The sequence below is a fragment of the Ambystoma mexicanum genome, chromosome 6q, assembly GCF_040938575.1.
Source record: "Ambystoma mexicanum isolate Mex_15411 chromosome 6q, UKY_AmexF1_1, whole genome shotgun sequence".
Classification (NCBI taxonomy): domain Eukaryota; kingdom Metazoa; phylum Chordata; class Amphibia; order Caudata; family Ambystomatidae; genus Ambystoma; species Ambystoma mexicanum.
Genome location: NC_090937.1, coordinates 1,223,498,016 through 1,223,523,348, shown reverse-complemented (window position 1 = coordinate 1,223,523,348; position 25,333 = coordinate 1,223,498,016). Strand labels below are relative to the sequence as shown.

Below are 25,333 nucleotides of genomic sequence, written 5' to 3'. Positions count from 1 at the left end.
CAGAACCTCCAATCCTTGGTACCCGCCGGGGAACTTGCCTTGGGGACAAGGACCACTGGACTGGACCAGGGACTGGTGGAGGGTTCAATAACACCCAGATCCAACATCTTGGCGACCTCAGCCTGGATGTGGTTTTTGACGGTATCTGACATACGATAGCTCCTGCTTTTGACAGGCACACTGTCACCAGTGTCAATTTCGTGCTTACACCACGGTGTAAGGCCCGGTGTCAGTGAAAACAGAGGGGCATACTGCTGGAGCAAAGCCCGGCAGGCCCTCTGCTGCTCTGTTGTCAAATCGGGAGAGAGTTGTACTCCCTCCACTGAGCCATCCTGAGGGTTGCTATGCAGCAAATCAGGAAGGGGCTCACTCTCATCCTCTTCTTGCCCTGAAGCTAGCAAGAGACATGAGACCTCTGCTCGCCTGTGGAAAGGCTTGAGCCTGTTGACATGGAATACCTGGGGGGCTACCCCAGAGGCTCCCATGTCCACCAGATAATTGACTTCGCCCATCTTGGAGATGATCCTGAAGGGTCCAGTCCACTTGTCTGCCAAAGCTCTAGGCTTGGTAGGCTCCATCACAAGGATTTCCTGTCCCGGAGTCCAATCCACTTGCGAAGCTTTCAGGTCATGCCAGTACTTATTCAATTCCTGGCTGGCCTTGAGATTTGCTGTTGCCTGACCCATCATTTGTGTCATCCTCCGCCTGAGGCCTAACACATAGTCCCCCACTTGCTTGGCGGGACCTGGAGGGGTGGCTTCCAAGCCTTCTCGGATCAAGGCGAGGGGCCCCCTCACGGGATGTCCAAAGAGTAACTCAAAGGGGCTGAAACCAACACCCTCTTGAGGTACCTCTCTGTAAGCAAACAGCAGGCATGGCAGGAGGAGATCCCATTTCCTCCTTAGGGGCTCTTCCAAAGCACCTAGCATGCCCTTGAGAGTTTTGTTAAATCTCTCAACCAGACCATTGGTCTGGGGGTGGTAAGAGGTGGAGAACTTGTAGGTTACCCCGCACTCTTTCCACATGGTTTTCATGTAACTAGACATGAAGTTGGATCCTCGGTCAGAGACAACCTCCTTGGGGAATCCAACACGGGTGAAAATGCCCAGGAGAGCCCTGGCAACCACCTTGGCAGTAACAGTCCGAAGGGGTATTGCCTCAGGGTACCTGGTGGCATGATCTACCAAGACCAGGATGAACCGATGTCCACCTGAAGTGGGAGGGTCAAGGGGACCGACGATGTCGATGCCCACCCTCTCAAATGGTGTGCCAACCACTGGTAATGGCTGCAGTGGGGCAATGACCCTGCCTCCAGTCTTGCCAGACAACTGACAAGTTGGGCAGGTCCTGCAGTGGGACTCCACCTCTACTCCCATCCGTGGCCAGTAGAAATGGGCAGAGAGCCTCTGCTTAGTCTTCTTGGTCCCAAGATGACCAGCCAAGGGCACCTCATGCGCCAACTGCAGTAGGAAGGGCCTGTAAACCTGGGGTACCACCAACCTCTTGCGGGCACCAGGTTCGGGCTTAGTGGGCTCACTAACAAGGAGCTCACCCTCCCAATAAATCTTGAATGTCCTAGGCACTTCACCTTGTGCCTGGGACAGGGCCTGTTTCCTCAGGCCCTCGAGAGAGTGGCACTCTCTCTGTCCCTTACAGAAGTCTGCCCGGGAGGGTCCCCCTTCAGCTAACAAGCATTGAAGGTCGGGATGATCCTCCGGGTTGAGAACCTCTCCCACAGGAGAGTCTTCGGTCTCTTCTCCCACAGGAGTTGAGTTTGGGTTTTCCGCTGGACCCAGCCCGTCCGGAGCATGGATCCCATTGGGTGCTGTCGGAACAGCAGGAAGAGAAGGTGTTCCCTCCACAGAGGTGGCCTTCTTGGTCTTCCTTCTTCTTGCCTTAGGCCTCGCCTTTGGCTCGGATACCTGACTCACAGCCAGACCCGGTGTCACCTGTGACCTAGTGACTGCAGCAGCAGTCATGGGAAGACCATCCGAGATCAACCCCAACTCTACTAGATCATTTCCTAACAGAATGTTAGCAGGGACATTGTCCTGAACCAGGACAGGAAGCTTTGCTGTCTTGTCTCCAATCATGAGTGTGACTAGGGCTACAGGCGATAATTTGGGAGGCCCACCAGCTAACCTGGTGGTTTGCAGAGGAGCACCTTCATAGTCCTCTGGCTTGAGCAGGGTCCTGTCCACCACTGTCATGCTTGCCCCAGTGTCTCTCAAACCAGTAGAAGGCTGGCCATTCAAGAGGACACTTCTCAAAAATCTACGGGTGTTCTGTGGGATAGTCGCCAGTACTTCTGCGTACTGGTCCCAGGCCCCAAGGGACACTAAGGAAATCTCTACTGGAGCACCAAATGTGATTCCTGTAGAGGAGGGGAGGACAGTGGCCTCCACCTCAGACACGGGGTAAGGGTAGGTCAGGCTGACAGCCTGTACTCCAAGTGCCTTACCTTTACACTTGGGGTCACCCCTTTTGTGATCCAGAGCCCCACAATCCCAACAAGTGCCAGGAGTGCGGGGTACGGTACTGGAACCACTGGGAGCCTGCTTTGCAGCAGGTGGACCACTACTCTTATTCCCACCCACAGAGGACTTATCCCCACTAGATTTTTGGGTCTTAGGAGAGGAAGGTTTTGGTTTACCCGACTGTGACTGCTTTTGGGACTCCTCAGCTTTCTGAGAGGCCCCCTTTTCTTTGTCCTTGTCCTTCCCACTGGAGTCCTTAGGGGACACCCGGTGGGAGACCCACTTGTCAGCCAACCTAGCCAGCTTAAAGGGGTCCAAAATGTTCTGGTCAGCCACATACTGACGCAGCTCTGGTGAACAGGCTTCAGAAAAATGCTCAAAAAACAAGAGGTGGGACAACTCAACAAAAGTTTTCACCTTGTATCCATCAATCCACCCCATCATGTTCATGTGCGCAGTACTCACCCAGTCAACCCAAGACACATTCTCTCTTTTCTTAAATTCCCTGAACCTTTTAAGGTATTGGGCAGGTGTCTTGCCAAACTTGGCAATCAAAGCAGACTTCATACACTCATACTGACCCCTTTCTTCCACACTCAGCTTCAGAATACAGTCATATCCAGTTTGAGGCACTCTGCTTAACAAACACTTAGCCCAATCTCTTTTATCTACATCATGAATTGCACAAGCCATTTCAAACGCTTCAATCCATTGGAGGATATCTGAACCCTCCACAAACACACCAACCAAATCTTTCATAAACTTGGTGGCTGGGGACCTGCCACTCTCAATTGGTCTAGCTGAAGTCTCCACTCTAGCTCTCTCTAGCTGGATTCTCTGACATTCAGTGTCCTTGTCTTTGAGCGCAAGATCCCTATTCTTGAGTTCCACTTGCTGTGCCAGCTCCTCTTTCTTAAGCTCAGCTTCTATTTCCAACTTGCGATATTCAAAGGCCAATTTCATCCTTAATAACTCAAGTTCCATGGAATTGCTGGGGTTGGGAACAGAGGCAGCAGGAATGGTGGCATTCCCAGAAACAGATTCAGCGACAACCCCAGGGGCAGAGTCCTCACTGGTTGCATCCCCCCCTTCATCAAGGGTTTCACCATCAGTCTGGTAGTCCACCAGGGCAGCTATCAGCTCAGCCCTAGACTTATCCACAAAGTCCAACTCCCTGGCTTCACAAGCACTCTGGAGAGCCTCTAAGCTCATCCGAGTCAATTTACCATTTGCAATGGGCTCCATTGCCTGTAATGCAGTTATTTGGTACACACCCAAACCTTAATCTAATAAAGTGCGGATATTTTGTAAGTGGCACGGTTATACACTGAGTCTTAAAACCATAAGCATCCCACCGCTGCCACCAGCTTGTCAAGACCGGTGGGGGGGTCTGTACTTCCGCTCTCTATATGGTAGAGGAGAGGCACAGAAGACCCCAGCCAAGATTCTCGATTACGGTAGCGATGGACGAGCAATCAAGGCCTAGCTTCTCAGGAGGTGATGCAGGCTGGTTCTTAAGTACAGTGTATCCCCAAGCCCCCCTCAAAGGAATGTCCACACACTGTATTACTGAAAACACAGTCTTTATATAATTAATATTCAAGGGTTATGTACACTTATCACAACAATGCACTTTGTGCTCAGGAAAACCAATAATGATAAATATCTACAATTCTAAAGTGGTACCACTAATATTAGACCTCATTAAAGTGCATTCACAATACTGTAAAAATGGCACACAGATCAATAAGAAGGAAACCAGCAATAGAGAGAGGAGAGATAAAAGATGGTTGAAACAATAGGCAGAATACTGGCCCTAGCTACTGGACACAGTTCTGTGTGGAGATCCCCCCACCTGGGCAACCTGTAAAATAAAGGGATATGACACAAGCCCAGTCCATATATTGTTCAACAGTCTTATTCTCTCCTACAATGTTTTTACCCCCCCAATGTACCTGGTGGAGTCGAGTTCTTCGAAGAGGCGTCGACAGATCCTTCTTGAATGACCCCCTTTTAAGCAGGAGTCACGGATCGTCGAGAGGCGTAGAGAAACGTCGAAGACCTCGGGGTTCGGCGACGGGGAACCGACGGCCCTTCTTGAATGCCTTCCCTTTCAAGCGGGAGGCACGGGGCGTCGAACGTCCGTCGACGAACGAGGTAGAACGATGTCGAAGAGGCGGCAGCTTCGTCCGAGCGGTGCTCGTCGGCGTCGGGGCGTCGGCGTCCTGCACGGCGGAGGTGTGCGGGGCACCTCGATGACAATAGTTCTGGACCGCAAAGATTGTAGAGACGGGAGCCCAGCAAGGGCGTCGAGTCGCTCGAGTCTTTGGGATCGTGAGGTGGCGGGAACCCCACCGGCGGATTCTCCTCGGCGCGTTGGTCGTCCTCGACTTTCTCCGGCAGGGCAAAAGCGGTCGACGGTGCGGACGAGGGAGTCCTTCGAGTCAAATGTTCTTAGGCAAGGAGCGGACGGCTCCGGTCGTCGGCGGCACGGCGTCAAGTGGTTCCCACGGCTGGGCAACACAACTTCGACGGGCCTCCAGCGGTTACACAGACCTGCGAACCCTGGTCGACGGCAATGGACTTCGACAGCGTCGAGGTCCGGGTGCTTCACTTCGATCTCCTCGGCGGTCCCGTCTCGGGTCGGCAGCCTTTCGAGGGTCTGACTTCCAGGGCGCTTCGGCGAAGATTCAGCGGTGCTCGATGGTCCCTCGGAGCACGGGAAGAGGGCGCCTTACCAGGTCCTCTCTCGGGTCAGTCCTCGACGATTTCGACAACCTTCAGTTCCGTCGAAGCAAATGCCACAGCAAGTCTTCTTCTTCCAGCTGGACGTCGAGGATCAGCAAATCCAGTTACTCTTGAGTGGAGACTCAGCTTCTGAATGCTTCTGAACAATTTCCAGTGGTGAGAGGTCCCCAGATATACTATTCTGTCTCTCATCCACACTGCTGGCACACACACAGCAGCCAATCACACAGAAGGGCATTCATGCAGTCAGTCAGCCAATCAGGCACACAGTGCATTCAGGCCACACTCCTCCCTTTCAGACACTCACAACAAGGAATGTGGATTGGGACAAGTACCCAGCCATTCAACACTACACACTGCATTCAGGCCAGTTTCGGGCAGGGCTGTCTCAGTCTTTGTCTCTCATGCCAGAAACCAGACAACCACAACAAGGAGTGTATATTGGTCACACACTCCATTCACCCAGGTCCCACCCACAGGAGGTACCCATAACATACAGTCACTGGGAAGGCTCCAGTCAGTCTAGCTGGGCCTTTACAACAACACCATATATGGAACTTCCACCCAACAGCCAGTCAGGGGGAAGGGACAGAGTCAGGGCTTCCCAGGACTTTGGGAAAAACAAGATAACAGGCAATAGAAAGCAAGAGGCCACAGGGGCCATCTTGTTTCCTATCAGGAATCAACTGATTCCAATGGCAGGGCCTGGGTATCCCAAAATGGAGGACACCCAGAGCACCTGTCAAATTCAGCATGGGGCTGCCACCAGCCCATACCCTGCTCTGTGGGCCACCCACAGGTGCCCAAAAACATACACTAGGGGCACAGGGTTGTACCCCTACCCATGGGTGCCATAAGGGTATCCCATGGGTCTGTTCACCAAACCAAAAGAGAGCTGCACTGCCAGGAGTCCCTCATGGACTCCTGGGCAGAAAACATGACAGAACACACGGTAAAAACAGAAAAAGGACAAGGATTCAGAGGCCCTGTCCCTCAGATGCATTTCCGGCATCACATTGAGCCTGCTCCTTTTTGTGTTTTTGAAAAATCCCTTCTTACGACAAATATGTTTTCTAAACATGAATTAAATAGAGTAACTATAGGCATTGACTGCCTATGTTCAGGCCATGAATTATAATAGTCATTTTTGCTAACCTTTGGTAAAGAATACATATGATATTATTTCTATTTCAAGTGTAAAAAAATAGGAGGGATTGGTGTTTTCCCATGTGGATTCTCCCTGCTGTTTTCAATGTGTATTTAAAGTCACTAGACACGCCCACCCGTGGATAAGGTCAGCCATACTTTCAGTACAATAATGGAACTCAGATGCCTGCCTTGTTCATCACTGTGACTGATAGTTCTAGATTGACCCTATCCATGAACCATATGAACTCAGAATGCACATGTGGCATGAACATATGTTCTCCTAGTCAAACTGTGCAGAAGTAATCTTCCGAATAAGGGTTGTCTTTGGGATATTGCTGCTGTTAATATTTATCTATGAAAAATTGAAATTGAGTTCACTTTTTATATTTTCACCTTTATACGTATATTGTTGACGTAAGAAAATTCCCTTATCATTTATTTAGCAGATTGTTTCAGATAGTGCATGCAGGCTTACACGACATATTGCGTCCTCTTGATTTCCATGATTTACACACATTTCAATACATTTTAATGGCTGTCCTTGAGTTTGTAGATGGCAGTGTAGGGCTGCAATACTAGCTAAACAAAACCTATTAAACGTTTTCTGAAATATATACCCTACTATCTATGTGATTGTGGCTCTTCCACTTAAGCGCCTAAACTGACAATTAATCTTTTAAAATCATAGAAGTGTGAGGACATGTAGCTATGCAATTGCCAATGGCATGCACTCTGAGGATGGTGACTGGAGATATTCACCAAGCTCCCATGTGGTTGAAGAGCTGACCCCAGCCATTCACTCGCATTGGTGTAAAAAGCTACGTACATACATATGCACAGAATGGTGGACACTTTCTGAATCAGGCAACGTGCTAGGAGTACATGCTAGGACCAGCATACAAAGATCAAGGCTCCTCATATTCGGGTATCAGCATGTTTTGAGTTATGGGACAATGATTTTTTTTTTCTATGACCTATTTATGTTTCATAGTTACGTTTCATTTTAATGTTATTCTTTATTCTTTTTAAATTGTTCTTTTGTATTTTACATTATACTTTTCAATAGTAATAACATAAAAATTGAAAGTGCGAAATATTTACAGTGAACTTAAAATGTGCTGTGAATTCATCCTTTATTGTTTTTATTTTGGCTTTAATTTTTATGTTCCTTTTCCGTAGCCTTCAAATCTATCCTGGAATTCATTTAGATATCCATAAACATGTTCTCAGCTTCATACGACCATGACCTAAATGGAAAACAGTGAGTTATACATTATTGCAATTTGCTTGAAATCCGAAGCTCATACGCAACTAATCCTATTTATGATTAATTTATGTTTGTATAAAACACACTAAAAAGAGAGCCTTGAACCACAGAATCCAATATTAAGACACCCCAATGAATGAGATAATCTTTTCATTAATCTATCAGTATTTTGTTAAATAATAATATAAGCACTCTCTTTGTTTCTCATTTTAAATACATTCACTGTACACTTTTACCAGTGATTCTAGACTACATTGTTTCCCAATGTAACGCGTATATTGAATTAAACATTGCATTATAAATACACAACTATAACAGTCAAAAGTTTGCACTCACATAAAGAATTTAAGAAATATTTTAAATATTATTTCTTTGAAAAGCAGATTCCTTTAGTCTAATAAATAATTTGGCCCTGGAAATTCCATGTGTATTCTTTGTCCACTATTTATTGCCTTAGTAAACCTTTCAACTTTGCTTGTCTATGCGGTTCTCAACTAATTTAGCACATCCAGGCCTGCTCTGCTTCAGTTTATAAAAAGGACTCTAATTTAACAATGCATATGTTGAAGACAGTGTGAATGTGGCAGTGACAAGGTGTGTGTGTGACTAGTGAGGCTGTGTTTGGCATGGTAGAGTTAAAATGATTGCTGGAGATGGTGACAATGTTACAGAATGATGACTCTTGTGAAATTGATTTGTAATTGGGACCTGCCTTTAATAAATGAAAATACTTTATGAAGTTCCTTTAATAAATGAAAATACTTTATTAAGTTAATGTGAAAAGATTTATCAGATAAGATGTAGAGTGTATTACATGAAAACTCCCCGTGAAATAGAAGGAGAAAGTGTAATTTAAGCTGAAAGCTGTTTGATTGCAAGGACACCATAGGCATGTAGTATTGCAGTGCACAATTGGCCCTAACTGTAGAGGTAAGACACATAAATGAATAGATTTTGGGGACAAAATAGTTTAGAAGAAATGCATTTACTATCTGATTTAAACATGTTTAGCTCCCGTTTATTTTGCAAAGGACTAAACTGCATTGAAACCAAGAGGGTTTTATAATCCTGGCAAACAACGCAGCATTTAACATATTTTCAAATATTGTTCAAAATAATAATGTTAACGTTACACTTCGAAAACATTGTGTTTGAATGAGCTGGAACATCTAATATTGTATTGATAAAAATATGTTATTCAATAATAATAGCATGCCTTTTCAAAAATGAACATCCCATCTTGGAACCAAATTCTGCAGGGTATATGTCCAAAATGGCTAAAAGACAGAATAGTAGCTAAAGTCAGTGGGGCAGACTCACAAAGTAAAGTAACACCTGCACCAATTCCAGACATGCAATTTACACAAAAAGTGGAATTGCCCACATTTATGTGATTCTCTTTAGAATGTCTCAATCCCACTGGCCTCATTTACAAGGATATTCAATTTTCTATAGTAATTTGCATTGATGTTTCTTTCTGTGAATATAGAGCCTTTTACTCATGGATAAATAACAAATGAAAGTGGGTGTACATTCTGATTTTCTTTTAAGAATTGGGCCAATGGTCCTTTGTTCATCACACATATATGGATCTTAATTACCTGGTTGCAATTTTAGGAACACTCATTATTAGTCTATGGGCCTGATTCACAACAGCATTTTATGATGGTGCAGTCCCATTGGACAACGGTTTTTAAAATCAGACCCTATGCAGATGACTTGTAAAGAAATACTCAACTTTCCAGTCTATCAATATTATGGACTACAGAAATATGGTAACATTAGCTTTCTACATAGTCCTGTCCTTGTTTGTACAGTATTAGCATTCATCAGCATCTGTACAAAATTATCTTTAATCATATTTCCAACTACACCATTACTGCTGTTGTAATGTTTCTCATGCAAGTAGCATCTTCCCACTTTGGATGATCTGCTGTATATTACGTCTCGCCTATGATTGCCCTGTTTCAAATGATATTCGTTTTTGTCTGAGAGCTACAGTACAGTATGCTCACATATTCCAGATTATGACAAAGACTCAAGGTATTTGAATTTCTTTGATATACTCCACATCTCCATCCTTTATACCAGATTATATGCTCTTGTGCCCATGCTTCTATCATAATACAATTTCAAGGACAGTGTTTGTAAAACGTTCTTGCTCATCAATGGACTGTCACCACCATATCTATAGTCATTTAGAGTTGAGACTTCCAGGTCAGAACCCAGTCCTAATCATCATAGCATTTCTCTAGCTCATCACATAGACTTCATCATACAGTAAAACTGTCATGTCATTGAATAGCATAAACTCAAGATAGTCCTCTTATCCGGTGATCAACAACAGCCATTTGTCCAAAAGGCCAGAATTTAATTTTCACTGAACATATCGTTGCAGTAAATACTCCAATCCCTTTTATAAAACAAGTTTCCATAGTTAATGAGGTATGTGGAATGCCCATTTTACAGAAACAACTGCTACTCATGCTATCCTGATATCTTTAGTTTACGTACTTTACGTAGTTTACGTAGTTTAAGTCTAAATTTGTACTTGAAATCTAACTTGAGTAGGATGTTGCATTGACATTGGCAAAATGAAAATTGGCTTACCTTTGCAATTTAACTCTTTTTTTAAATCTAAATAAGTTTGTTTATTGACAGGCCTTTACCAGACCCTAATCCAGTTCACCAGTTTGTTGCCCACACATGTTGTAACTTTTCATTCAGCTAAAGTTTGACCAACTCATTTAGGATTTTTAATAGATGGAATTAGACATAGACTTGCAGGATTGAAAACCAGATCTTATATGTCACTCGGATTATTGGAAATGTTGCACAGAACCTATTATTCTGTTCAAAAACGTTTTGTGGTTTTATAAGCCTTCATGATGAAGACACATCATGATATTTAAAAAAAAAAATATATATATATATATATATATATATACATCCTAAGTGTTATGATAAATAGGTACTTGAATAAATGTAATACAATAAGTTTTATTTTGAGTTTTGTACTAAACTAATTATATTTCTAAAAACAAACGTTTGCCATGATCCAGTGCTTAGATGTAGCACTTTACTCCAGACAAAACTGCAACACATCCAAGTATGAACCCATGTTCATTGGGAGACACATTCAGATTGGTAGATGAAGCAGTCACCCCAACACAGTCTTGGAAACAAACATCACTGCAACATCGATGCCTAGTGATTCACCATAGAGGTATTTACCCTGCCATCAGAAGCCGAGACACAGATCTCAAGCACAAAACAGATATTGCCCATTTTCACACTGCCTGATATTACACAACTACTTCAGAGAACACCTTATTTCTATGAGGTTATCCCATATGGATCCTGGTCTGGAGATTCTTTATAAGTTTGAATAATATTCTCAAATAGGAAGGAAACAACATATGTGCTATGTCTGATATAATACATTGCTAATGTGTCATCAAACTTTTGAATACCTTCAAAATTACCCAAAAGTGAAGAGTATAAGGAAAGAAACTAGTGCATGGCCTATTAAGTGAACCAGTTTTCTAATAATGCAAAAATATAACCGTTATGCTGCTTCTCACAACTAGGCAGAATACAGTTTTCACCAGTCAAGTAACAATGTATTTCAAGCAGAAACATCTCTTATGCTTATGTAGTTACTGAATATTGACTTCCTTAAAGAAAACTGCACGGAACCTCATGTGTCCTGTTGCCTCATTAACAACCCACAATATTTACTTAAAATTACATCGGGTGCATCATTAGTCTACATCATGGACGCCATGGTTGTTGCATTGTTTACATTGCTCAAATTGCACAAAACGGCCTTTACTCCTTTTGATTTATTTATGCAACTCCTTCTTTTTCATAAGTGTTATACTGTGATATTGCATCTATTCTCCCTGAATAATCCAAACAGTCATGAGACATATCATGTGCAGTTAACACATTAGCTTGCAATTTACACATTTCTAGTCAGGTAATTAGTTGCTTAAAAATATGCACGTCTCAGAACTGCATTCAGACTGTGCAGTGCTTTAAAATAGTCAAATAAAAAAAGTTCATTACATTTTCAGTGATAATGTCAGCTTCTATTATGTGCAATAACTCCTTTTCTGAGAAGTATACTTCTTGTAAGTGTGTATAATGCTTAATAGCGCAGGAATTCTGCAAGATGAATATCCATCATTATGCTTGATCTAAGCAATGGCACTCAGCTTTAATTTTAATTTTGCAAATGTTCTGTTGATAGAAATTATTATGGTTTATTTGTTGACATGTTTCTTTAATTCTTATAACATTATGTGAATCCTCATTTGTTGGGGATAATTATGCATGAAACTGAAAGACCTCTATTTATTCACAGGTCACTGCACACTCAACCTATCAACCTCAGCTGTGATCATGAACAATAGAAATGCTCACTGAAATAGAAAATATTCTTGTGGGACAAATGTGAATATGGAGTAAAGCTAATTTATGGTAGTAGTTGCACGCTACTGTCTAGAGCTCAGACGAGATCAACAAGTCAATTTCATCTGGAACTCTGGAAAGTCCTGGCACTCTTCATATAATAACTCAGAGAGTTACACAGATATTGCACAGTGAGATGCTTAACATGCACACGCTGATTTAACAAGACTGAGAAGTGGAATTCCTATCTGGATAATCAAAAGAAGCAGAAAGAAGCAAAAATGTGGTAACACAATATATTCTGTATTTATTACTTATGGGTCTTATTAGATCTGCAATCAATGTTTATGTTTGTAAGTGCTACTGCTACTGAACACTTTATTGTATGCAAATGGCAATGTGATTTATTTCATATGCCCTTTTCCATACTGGACTTCAGAACACAATTTGGAGAGCTTGACTATTTCTCCTGAAATAAGATATATTTTTTACCAAAAGTGCTTGAAAGATTTGCATATCTTTACAAATATATTTACTATATATGTATATTTACTACACAGAATGGGACGTTTGCTGTTTTGCTTAATTTAGGTTGATTAAAAAGAATATAATGTGATCTGGAAGGTCATGCATGTGATTAAAAAAATGCATAACTGTGCTTATGAAATGTATTGTATTTCTAAAAATACAATGACGGGTATGGTAGAAGAGACAATAGTTTCTGCTGTACCTCTACTGCTGTCAGGATTTTTCTTAATAAAGTGGTAATTTATCTTGAATTTGTCCATCAATTTATTGTCTTGATTTTCGCAGATGAATCCAGTGTGACATTTGGATTGCCTACTTGTGTTCGTCAATAAGCTTTTAGTGTCAAAAATCAATTCTTAAAGAAATAAGACGTCAGTCACCCAACTATGAAAATGTATGTTACTGGCTTGTCTGCATGTTTCAATAATGATATCCCCATTTACAGAATCTACAATTCGCTGTGGATAATAATTAAGAGGGCTCAATGAAAATTCAACTCTAAAAATGGCATAGATTTTGTTAAAAAGGTGTCACATTCCATTTTGCAGCATTTTACTACTACAGACTAAGACAAAAACATATGTATATAATTTCTTTTCAATGCTGCACAAAAACAACTGTTCTTTTCAACAGAATGTTTGGATTACTGCACATTGCCGCACACTGGTGTGAGTAGATATACGTCTCTGGGTATACAATAAAAGTAGAATTCTACTGTATTCTCATTGCAAATCAATGTCATGTGCTTTAAATTTACAAGGAAAGCTTGTGTATGAGGGCTGAGTTAAAATTATTTCTAAAAGAGAACACGTGATATCATTATTTCAAGTGACCTATCCTTTTCAGAGAATGACTACATGGCAAAGTTGGTAAAATAGCTTAGCGGGTTGAGCACTCGCTGCTGCGATCTGAGCATGATCTGCAGGTCGCAAGTTCGAATCCTGGCAAGGCCAACTCAGCCTTTCATCCTTCCGAGGTCGATAAATGAGTACCAATTTCGGTGGGGTGATATTGTATGTAAATATGTGCTCTGTAAAGCGCTTTGGATAAAGGTGCTATATAAATAACACATCATTATCATTACTTAAACATGTGTCTCTATTTCTGACAGTAGATTATAAACTGTTGTGAAGGATACAATACATGCCAATGCACCAAGCATATATAGTACATATTGATACATTTAATAAATAACACTCATTAAAAACCATAGACATGTTTTACCTATGCAGTTAACTAGCAAGCAATAAGATGTACAGGGGTAATTTAGCAAGGTACATCAAATCATGTAATTGAAGCATTCTAGGCAGAGTTTCTGCAGCTTTCTTGTGGCTATATATTGAAGACTTTGTTGTAGACTTACTAGACTTCATGAGCCACTTACCCACGCTCTATTTAAAACGGCAGACAAACCGAGCCATCTACTGGGCACTAATAACATTAACCCCAAGGTTAACGAAAAAAGCACAATCAGGCCCAACTCCAAGAAGGAATCCTCTACCTTGTTGCATACTACTAGTCCGCATATCAAAGGCGCATTAATAAACGCCAGATCTATGGTCTCCATAGACATAGCTGACTTAATCAGGACAAGAGACCTAGATTTCCTCGCTATCTCAGAGACTTGGCTGCATGATGTGGCCAGTCCGACCTTGCTACTTGTCAGTCCAGACACATATACTATTGTGAGAGCTGACCAATCTACTTCAAAAGGAGGTGGTATCGCTGTAATCGCTAGGACTTAGATTTTCTACTTCCCCCATTGTGAAATCTTGTGAATTACTTACGGCTAAAATAACCACCTCTAATACTAGTATGCTAACAATCCAACTTATCTACAGAGCCCTGGGTCCCATTGATTGCTTTGAGGAAGATATCCTGACTATATTGTCAGACACAAAACGTACCCCACAAATACTCTTACTAGGCGATTTTTACTTGGGCTTAGCTGACCCCAACGACCACCACATTAAGACACTGTCTGAGACTCTCTTGGAATCTGGGCTCACTCAAAGAGTCAATCAGCCTACCCATGAGAAAGGCAGAATACTAGAATAGGTTGCTGATTTAAACTGCGAAACAGCAGTTACATCTGTTGAACCCCAGCCATGGACGGACCACTACTTAGTCTTGTTTACTACCTCGGCCAAAAGTCCAGGAACTAAAACCGCCTTAACTGCCCCACCTCTCTTGACAAGGAACACATAAAATATGACAGTGGATAAGCTTATGTCACTCCTAATTCCCTCGCTGAATGCGGCATCAGAGTCCTTAGACCTTGCTGCTCTAGTGGACCTTTATAACACCTCTATCACATAAGCACTAGACAATATTGCTCTCATCAAACTGTAAAAAAGTACCTAGAGCACACCTCAATTTGTGGTTTACACCTCAGCTAAAAGCTATTCAAGTAGAGAAAAGAAACATTGAAGTCTTCCGGAAAAACCTGCCTTCTAAAGAAAATAAACAAAACCTGATTGAAATATCCACTAAGTATAAAACAGAAATACTACTCACTAAACGTGAAACGTATAATGACAGAATCAACAAAGCTAGTTCCAGTACTTAGGAACTCTTTGTGATCCTGGGTGTACAAAAGATAAAGTATGGTGTACCAACATCCAAAATGTTTTATACATTAAAATTACTACTCTCCAAAACAAAATTGCAGAGAAGAGTCTCAACCTCACCAAACTAACCAATGTTGACAACTCACAAAAAAAACCTCACAAATCCCAAGTCACCACATTGCCTCACTTAAACCCTAAAGGTGCCAGGGAGACACCTGCCCATCACAAATCATCAAAGAGGCTGCCAGAAACCTGTCACCCTTCATCACCAAACTAATAAATGCCTCATTCCTTGCCTCCAATGTCCCTAATAACCAGAAGGATGCGTGGGTACAACCTTTGTTAAAAAAGCCTCACTGGACCCTACCATCCCTACCACTTACATGCCCATAACAACGGTCCCATTTTTACTCACAATAATAGATAAAACCTCATACATACAGATCCAGTCATACCTAGAGACAAACAACTTCCTAGGACTTCGTCAATCAGGTTTTAGACCACTCAATGGTACAGAAACCGCCCTGATTGATCTGAAAATGCGAATCAACCAACTAAAAGACAACTGACAATGCACCTTACTTCTCCTACTAGACTTACCGGCCGCATTTGATCTGGTGAATCACAAAGTCCTCTGCAATCATCTGTCCACTGCCGCCAATTTCTCGCAAAAAGCCACTAATTGGATTAAATCATTCCTCAACAATAGGTCAATGAGAGTCTTCTCTCCATTGACCACTGCTGACCCCTCTCCCACCACCTGTGGTGTTTCACAAGGCTCATGTGTCTCTCTGACCATGTATAATATATTCATAAAGCCCCTGTTTGACGATCTGGAACATCTGGGTGTCACCTACACTAACTACACAGATGACACCCAGATACTCCTACCTCTTTCAGGAGACTACAACAAAGACCTGGCTCTAGTCAATAAAATATACTCAATCATTCAGGCATTGATGGCAACACACAACCTCTGCATGAATGATGACAAGACAGAGATCTTGATTCGATGGACCCCATCCAATTTTAGTAAACTTGGAAGTCAACATACGTCACTAGTTATTGAAGGTATCATGATCAAAGTCGCCAAGGAGAGCAAAACTCTAGGTTTCTACCTGGACACAACCTTGAACCTAGGGAAACAAGTTAACGCCATGGCTTCTTCTACTGCATACACGTGCAAGCTGATATGCGCTTGTAAACCTTTCTTATCTAATGACAGTTGTATCACACTTGCCAGGGCTCTAATCTTCTCCAAACTCGATTACTGCAATGCCCTATATGCAGGTGTTAATAAACAGAATAAAATTGCAAATTCTGAAAAATAATGCATTAAGAACTGCACTAAGTATCCCGAGGAGACTTCCTATCTCGGAAATCAGAAGAAATCAGAATTGGCTATCCATCAAGGACAGAATCCAGCTTAAAATAACTTAAAATAGTTTCGATCACTCACAAATGCCTGAAAAACGATGCATTGCAGCACCTAAGAGACAAAATCATGAAAACATCTTCCTCACGACCCACAAGAACGGTAAACTCACAGTGCATCACTGTCCCTAGATTTAACCTGAAAACAGCAGGGGGCTCCAGTTTTCCTGTTCAGGCTGCCCAAATCGGGACTCTCTCCCGCTCCACCTGTGCATGGACCAGGCCTTCCAAAACTTTAGGATACATTTTAAAAAATGGCTAGTGTCTAATGACTACTGACTGTCCTCACCTGTTTTTGGAACATTGTCTATTCATGTCTTGTCGATTCTATTCCCCTGCTTATCTCTGTATGTCTACCTTTGCACTGTTCTTGATTATTACTTTCATTTTGTGAAAGTTAAGACTTGTATCATCATGTGATGCGCCCAGGTAACTTCGGGTCAGGAGTGCAATATAAATAAATAAACAAACAAACAAACAAACAAACAAATAAGGAAGTAGAACCCATACTAGCTTACAGATTAGAAAGAAAGTGACCAAGCAGGTCTATGGCAGCATTAAATAAGTCTGTTGGCTAGTAGAAATTATTTTTCTGAAGCACAGCCTATGAATTGACATTTCTGAAGAATGAAAGGATTGCAACTATATGTAACAAAGATAATTGGAAGAACTACTGCAGGAACATCTATCCACACTGTTAAGGTAAACTATTAACGGAAATAAAAAGATCAGGCAAATTAGGAAAGAAGTTTATGAATAAAAAAAAATACATGTTTTTAAAACTCGATGTAAAACATTTATAAATGTGTAATTTTATAACAAGAATCAAGCAATCAAGGAAATTTCGTTTTCACAGGCTGAAATAAAAACCCTGAAACCGGGCAAAGCTTTTAAATGACCTCATGACTTGTTCTCCATAAAACGTGTTGAATACAAAAAAAACACATTGAAAAAAAGGTGACAGTCTTCCTAATTCATATTTTATATTTGGGATAGGTTACTGGGACCCATGTTAAGTTATTGTGTCAATTGTCTGCCCATTGCGCACAAAGAAAGATAAGGCCTGCCGGGTCTGTGGCTCAGTGGAGTAATGCATCCACTACAGGGGGACCCAAGTTAAGTTATTGTGTCAACTGTCTGCCCATTGCGCCCAAAGAAAGATGGGGCCTGCCGGGTCTGTAGCTCAGTGGAGTAATGCATCCACTAAAGGGGTCTGTGTTTGACCTCATAGTCACAGGTTCAAATCCCAGAAGGTCCACTCAGCTGTTCATCCTATGAAGGTTGATAAAATGAGTACCATTGAGTTGTGAAACTAACATCTGTTATCTGTCAATAGTGCAAATATGCCATTGTGGAGGTGAATGCATACTCTCCAAATACACCTGTTATGTTAGGACACTAATACAAAACTAAGGATTATGAAAAGTACTCAAAAGTGCATTGCAAAATAATGTTAAGGCTGAAGGCCACTGTGATTGGCAAATGAAAACTGCTTACCCGCAAACAGAATTGGCATACAGCAAACAATAGAAATGCGAGCAGCACAATTTGAAAATCTTAAAATACAGCAACAGTCAGACACTCAAGACATAAGAGGTTTCTCCAACTAATTAACATATAACCCTGCTTCCTTGAATATGCATTACCCTACAAGCACTCTTTAAAATTGTCTGAATTACTCCACAACAAAAGGTGAAATTGCACTAATGTAAGAGGCTTTGATAATCATTTGTACTTTTTCGTTGTTGTATGAAACCTATTGATATACAATGCCATACACTTGCACATGATGTTCATAGGTTACGTACTTATACTAATTTACTAATACTAGTTTATCGGTGTAGTGTGATAATTTATTGATTGATTGTGTAATACCATTACACTGAACAATATTATGGTTACTATAGGTGATTCTCACCACAGACATTTCAAATGGGACAGCTGCATTCTTTTAATATACCCCATTTAAAAACTCATGAAAAAATAAGACTATAAATACAAATGATTTGATTTGATTTTTCTGGTGATTTCATGGGCTATTTTTTCTGTGCCAAAAAAAATCACCCATGATATCAAAGATATTTCTCAATGTAATGGAATTACAGAAATAATGATTTCACAGACATGCATTATAGAAAAAACATGTCCCTCTTTCCTCCATGTGCCGATCTGTAATTTTCTGATTAGTTGCACATTTTAACAATCCCAGATGCATTTAGGAAAAACTAAAAGGAGTAATGCAATGATGTGTCCATTCTTAAGACAATTAGAAAAACGTATTCAGCATCAAAGTGAAAACATTGTTCCTGAAACACTGCAGCACCATATGATTAGAAATGCACAGCATACACATTTGAAAGGAAATTGATGCTTTGTACATTTAATAGAGAGTGTGATAGTACACATGAAAAGTAACAAAATAGATATGTCATTAGATATCTACTCCACATTTGACATTATTGAAAAATAAATGAATGTACAAAAAATCAGATATTCAGAAAGTGCATTCCAATTGATCTGCGTGCACATAAGAAAATGATTCCCTCTTAGATATACAACCACTAACCTTCTGTTCATGTTATGGGAAGTACTCTGACTTCATACCTGTAAAAGAAGATACAAGCCTGGATTAACTGGGGATCCAGCACAAAGTGCAATACAGCTATAAACTATGTGAGCCATCCAAAATATTACACTTTATATTGCCACCACTGAAAATAGTTAGGGTTACCTACATTTGTGTGTGATGAATAGCATTATAACGTTTGAGTTTTTGAATTGACAATTTACATTTCTATTGCAATGTGCAATCCTTGGAACGGATCTCAATATGCACCTTTTATTTTTAAATGTTACAATTTCTGTTGACAATAGACTGAATATGCTTTAATATCTGAGTAAGGGTATTCATTATTTTTAATAAGCTGTGCATGATCTCCTTGAGCCCTGATCATTTTACAAATTGGGGCATCATTTACATGAAGCCTTTGCAAATTAACAAAGATGTGGCTGATGGAATCAAATTGTACTCAGTGAGTAAGAAGTCTGCAAAAAGCATTCTAAATGTACTGTTGTTTGTATGTATTGAGTCAACTCTGTCACCTATACACAATCCTGCATTTCAGTTCTAAAACCATCCTTTAGTGAATACAATACCCTTTGCAACCCCACAGGGATATTTGTATTACAACTAAAACCTGTGATAATATGAAGACTGCACAAGCAAACTGCTCTGTCATAAATAAGCTGGCCCATCACTTGTGAATAAAACTAGCACTGGGAATCATAGCAGGAGAAACTGATGGATCCATTTCCAAGAACAATACTTTTTATAATAGCATTACTAGTATTTAAAGAAATTAAATATATTCATTACTTAAGGGAAACAAGGTTATCTTAGTACCATATGCGTAAGGAATTCTAATGAATACCATTATCGTAAGAGTGAAAGGATATAATATTATGCCGATAAAGATGTAAGAAGTTGGGAATCTTAGGGGAGACTTCACAAGGGATGAATTACTTAGGCATGAATTTATCTTTCTGAATAATTTAAATAAATGTGGATTAAACCATAATTTTGCATTATCATAGTGGTTTACAATATAATTGGAACTAATTCTTCATTAATTAACATTGCTCTGTTTAATGAGATATCTTTAATAGGTCAGAGAAAGCAGTGTTCAGTAGTTCCTGGATAACTATTTCAGTCCAATGTACCTGTATGGATGAAGCCATCATCTTAAATTATTTCAGATGATAACAATGGCACTTGTTTATTCTATAATCTCAAGTGAGACTAAACAACCCACCAACCTACTATAGAGCCGCAATAGATATTCTACATAGGCCCAATCTTCCCTTTCCACTGCTTGATAATATAATTGCAAATTAATATCTAATGGAAATTAATGGTATGGAAATTCAAATATAATTTGGATTTCCATCACACAGCTCTAATTACATGTTGTCAAATCCAGTTAACGCTGAAGGGTTTTATCATTTAAATTGTGTATTCTATATTAACAGTGGTATTGTAAATGATCAATTAATAACATACCTATTATCAAAGTATGGTATGCCAGTATATGACCCTGTACTAAAAGAAGTTTCTTTTCCAGACGAAAACTAGATATGTTTTGCTAGATTATGTGTATGATGTGGGGCATTGTCCTACTCTGCATTCTCATATTTATTCCTTGATTTTACCAACCATTTACTTCAATGAATAAAGGAAACGTATGTTTAAGTGCATTGCATGTTCACAGTTTAAGCAACAATGGTGTTCTTGAATGCCAAGTGTGAACACATGTTGACCTACTCTTAGAGGGAAATGTGCACATTCCTGCAGACCTTCCCGTGTATTAACCTCAGACTGGGTTCCTGTCATCGTGTTTTTACTTAAATGATGGTATATCATGTTCTGTGGTAATTTGTTGTTTTTATTTCGTTGCTAATGTAAGTACATTTATATCCTGAAATAGGTTTTATTTGCTTTGTTTCAATTCCACCAAATGCTCCTTTTGGGCGCCCGTTATAAGAGAAACGGGGAAGTCTTTGTGGTCCAGAAGTGAAATGAAACCGAAGCAAGCAGAGACACTTCAGACAGTTCCCTGTATGACAGGCCCTTAAACTGTTTAGGAAAACCTACATGGTGCACAGTTAATTGTATAGGGCGATCATGTTCCATATGTGACAATCCTACTCCTTTGCCCATCATTTCAGGTGTGAGGATTGACGTATGTGCACTGACCATAAGTGTTTTTAATTCACAGAAATGTGTATGTGTTTTGTATGACATGCAATCTGCTCAATCATTCATAATACTGTTATTTGCTTCAACGTTTGCACACCAAAACACTCCCCACAGAACCAATATCATTTACAATAAGAATGAAGGTGTTTGTTAACACACAATACATTGGTTAGGATCTCTTCGTTCTGTTACATTAACAGTATAACAAATTTGACATTGTAGCATGCGGAATCTGCAACACAATGTATTCCAATACATTTTATGAAATGTATTAATGTAACCTGTGTGGCTTGGTTTTTACTCAGATAAACTCCATTTCTGAATATTTTGGACTCATACAAAATGCAAAATAGGAAATGTGCAAACCATCAACCATTTTCAAATAAGAAGGTTCATGTACCTTGGATCAAATCAAATCTAGAGTGCACAGGTGGGGTACAATACAACTGCATATTCAAAAGCTCATGTATGTGCATGAACAATTGAATACACACCTGTGCAAATACTGTTTCTAAAGTAATTGTGCAAGCAAAACTTTTTTTATTGCACATGACCAAATTGCATTTGCACATATGCAATTGTATGGTAATCCAACTCCATATCATTACAAGCAAAACATTGTCTGTGGTCTGCTTGACAACATGTACATCTTCTTAATTAATTGCATGTATGATCGTTAATGTATACAGCAGTGTATAGATGTGCAATCCATTGCTTGCTCTCTTTTTATTGTGTTCTTTTTCTCTCCCTCTGTATTTTTCTCTAGCAGGTTTTTTTTATCACACACACTATTCTTCTCTTCATTCCATCATGCTTTTCACTGTTGTTCTTTTTCATGTTTTGTCTTGTATTTCTCTTTTTTCCTTTATGCATTCCTCTCAATCTCCTGCTCACCAGCATCACTTTTGTTTCTCATCCACTTCACTTCTTCTGATTCCACAGTTTTGTATATCATGACATATATCATTTGACAGTAAGCATTAGTTGAAGCAACACATTTACATTATCGAATACCTCCTTGTTCACAGAAACATAAGTTCCACATTGGTATCTAGAGTCTCTTATGTATTCCCCTACAATGTTCAGGTCACTCAACAGGCTCTCTCAAAGGCAAGTGTAAAATTGGACACCCTTTACATTATATACTCAGAATCAGTTCACAAACGCGTTTTGCATTTCCTGGTGCAAAGAATGCATGCCTTTGAATGTGAGAAAATGCCCAAAGGAAAAAGTGATCATGGGGGGGTCTGTGGTAGGAGTGTCAGGAACACCCAAAAGGTCATCCCTTAAAACTGGATATCAAAGAGATGCAATATGTGCAGTGCTCCTTGTGTGGCTATTGGCCCTGTTCTGGCTTGCCCTGCTGCACGCAAAGGGGGAAGTGCATTGCACATGGGGGTATTACCATTACCCTTCATGCAATTAAAAAAAATAAATAATACTGATGCAAAACATGATAGTTTCTATTCTTTTAAATGTTTACATATTCACTATTGAGATAGCCCTGTCAAAGTAAAGTTCACATTCTCATTAACAGGGCTTTGAATGCACATCAGTGGTAATATGCACGCGACACCCGAGAGGATGGTAGCCCAATCCCAGTCTTTGCTCATCTTGGTTTGGAGGGCATGTGCCGATTTAAACAACAGGTTTTAATGGACTTGTACCATTGTAAACCGCTTTTGTAAATCAGGGCCAGGTGCCCGATACTTTGATATGAATTGTGACTGATATTTCATCACCTTGCACTCTCAGCCCTTGCACTCTATACACACGTCCCAATTGTGCAATAGGCTTCATGCATGCAGAGAATGATGGGTGTAGGCTTCAAGGTATTCACATCAATCATTATTTTTTATTCGGGTGCATACTCCTTAAGCATGAAGGCATTTAGCATGGTGGAATGCTGACCAGTTGTGAGCTAACTGTATCAGCGATTTTATGATGAAGCTCCAAAATGGCTACGAGAAAAAGCCTGTCCTTGTGTGCCGAATATCCTCATACAACCACTCACCCAGACACTTGAAACTGGGATGGTATGATAAAAATAAATTCTAAAATTGCAATTATTTATGTAAAATTTCCTTTGTTCAGTATCACTTTACCCTATCTTAAATTAAATTTAAACACAATGCTACACAGATGAATTCACGCTGTAATTCCTTTCAGTCTATGAATTGACCAAATCTAGTGTTTTAAAATCAGATATAAAATAGCGCCGCAAAGCATACACACACCATTTTCCTCTCCCCAAACACATTTCTGAGGAAGCATGTGTTAATGGCACCTGGCGCAATGTTCTCCTGATCAATACAATTGTATAAACAGGCCATCTGCATACCATGCAATGAGAAACAATAGGCAGTAGGTTGGTGCACATACCGACACTTTCAGAGATTGTCAGTAGATAGGCACTTCACATGAGAGAAGCTCCTTGCACTTTGCCTCGTTCTTACCTGGGCCCAGGTGAACACGTTTAACACTGCTAAAAAGCGAGCATGTGCACTTAGCACAGGTATTCCTGTTTCTGTAGCATGACATGATCCAAGCACGTTTTGTCTGAATGCATATCAGATGTAGATTGTTGCACTGGCACACAATCAGGAAGCAGTATGGTATGTGAACAATGTGTGTAGGTTGACCTAAATATACGCACATTTTTCTTCAAATAAATCCCCACCTTTCCCCTTAGAAACGTGTGGACACATATGTTTTGATCAATTAGCTTTCTAATTAAATAAACAGAACCCAATGAAAACTCTGTTTGCATGTTCAGTTTTTGGCCTTGTTTTGAAATGTTACATGAAGAGGTGTTAGATAAAATAGAGCAATCCCTACTTGCTGCATCCCCTATCATGTAGGCAGAAAAAATGTTACAAATATATTTCTGTGAGACAGCACATGCTTACTCCATTCTATGTTGCACAAGCAGCATCACCGATGCTGCGAGAACCTGCCCAAACGTTAACATTGGAGTAGACATTAAATGAACTGGGTTTGGCACACTGGCACATCTGCAGGAACATTTCATAACACTTCTACATTAGAGTTGTTTAGTTTAAATTAAAGATTTATTTTTTAAACTCTTCACATATCATCTTATTTTGGACTGGACCTGTGTCTGTTTGTGATTCCGGTGCCTTTTGAGGTGAAATGCACTGTAGGCACAAAATGTGTGAGCTGCATGAGATTATGTGTGAATTGTTATGCATAGTTTAACATGTTTTCATAATAAAAATGTGTAACTGGTTTGTCCTGCGCTGTGAAACCCACACGATCGATATGTTCACATTGTTACATCCATGAATTGTGATGCTACTGCATAGAGCAAGTACAGATACACAGAATTACTCTCCAGAAGTAAACCAAACACCCTTTCTATGAGATTCATATGAAGCAAACAAAGTTCCATCACACAACATAGATGCAATCGGACTCATCCAACTGTATTCACGCAATTTGCAATGTAATTGAATTCAAGCAAACTAGTATCAAGCAAATCAACATAAGGGACTACAAATATGAGCACGTACACCAAATGGGAGCACAGCAGGACTGTAAAAGATGCCTATTAAGGTCTATTATGGTTATGGCCCATATGTAGCTTTGTTGTTGGCACTTAGTTGGACACTACATCGTATTTGGGTTCTAATTGTGTATATCTTGTCAATAGAATTTTATATGTATGAAAAGTGCACAATCATTTGGCAGGTTTATCATTTCAGTTAGTTGCTTGGGTGAGATGTTACTGAAAGACAATGCAAAACTACAACATCCATATTCTAAATTCATGAGGTGTGCATCAATTGTTATCCAAAGGGTACGCATCAGTTAGCATTGCATTTCCTTTACTCTCCATTACGTACCACTGCACCGAGGCCCACTCAAGTTTTCAATCTTGGAAAGCAGTTTTATGCCTTGAGAAAGACCTGCAGGGTCGAAACACGTGTCGGCTGTTTCCATCACAATTAAAACTTTCTTTTGCTAA

The 25,333-nt window shown here is 40.4% G+C and overlaps 1 protein-coding gene across 8 annotated transcripts in view; it reads left to right on the top strand.

The window, feature by feature from the left end:
* The window catches only part of PCDH7 (protocadherin 7), a 1,155,179-nt gene that overhangs the window by 74,374 nt on the left and 1,055,472 nt on the right, over window positions 1–25,333 (top strand). The window contains exons 2-3 of one of the 8 annotated variants that reach the window (XM_069631840.1): window positions 7,554–7,635; window positions 12,011–12,836. The exons of 6 other annotated variants lie outside the window; for them this stretch is intronic. In XM_069631840.1, coding sequence (XP_069487941.1) covers window positions 7,554–7,592 — 39 coding nt within the window. In that variant the 3' untranslated portion in view covers window positions 7,593–7,635; window positions 12,011–12,836. Of the gene's footprint in view, window positions 1–7,553; window positions 7,636–12,010; window positions 12,837–25,333 lie in introns of those variants that run through there. One more of the 8 variants, XM_069631841.1, reaches the window with a different exon arrangement.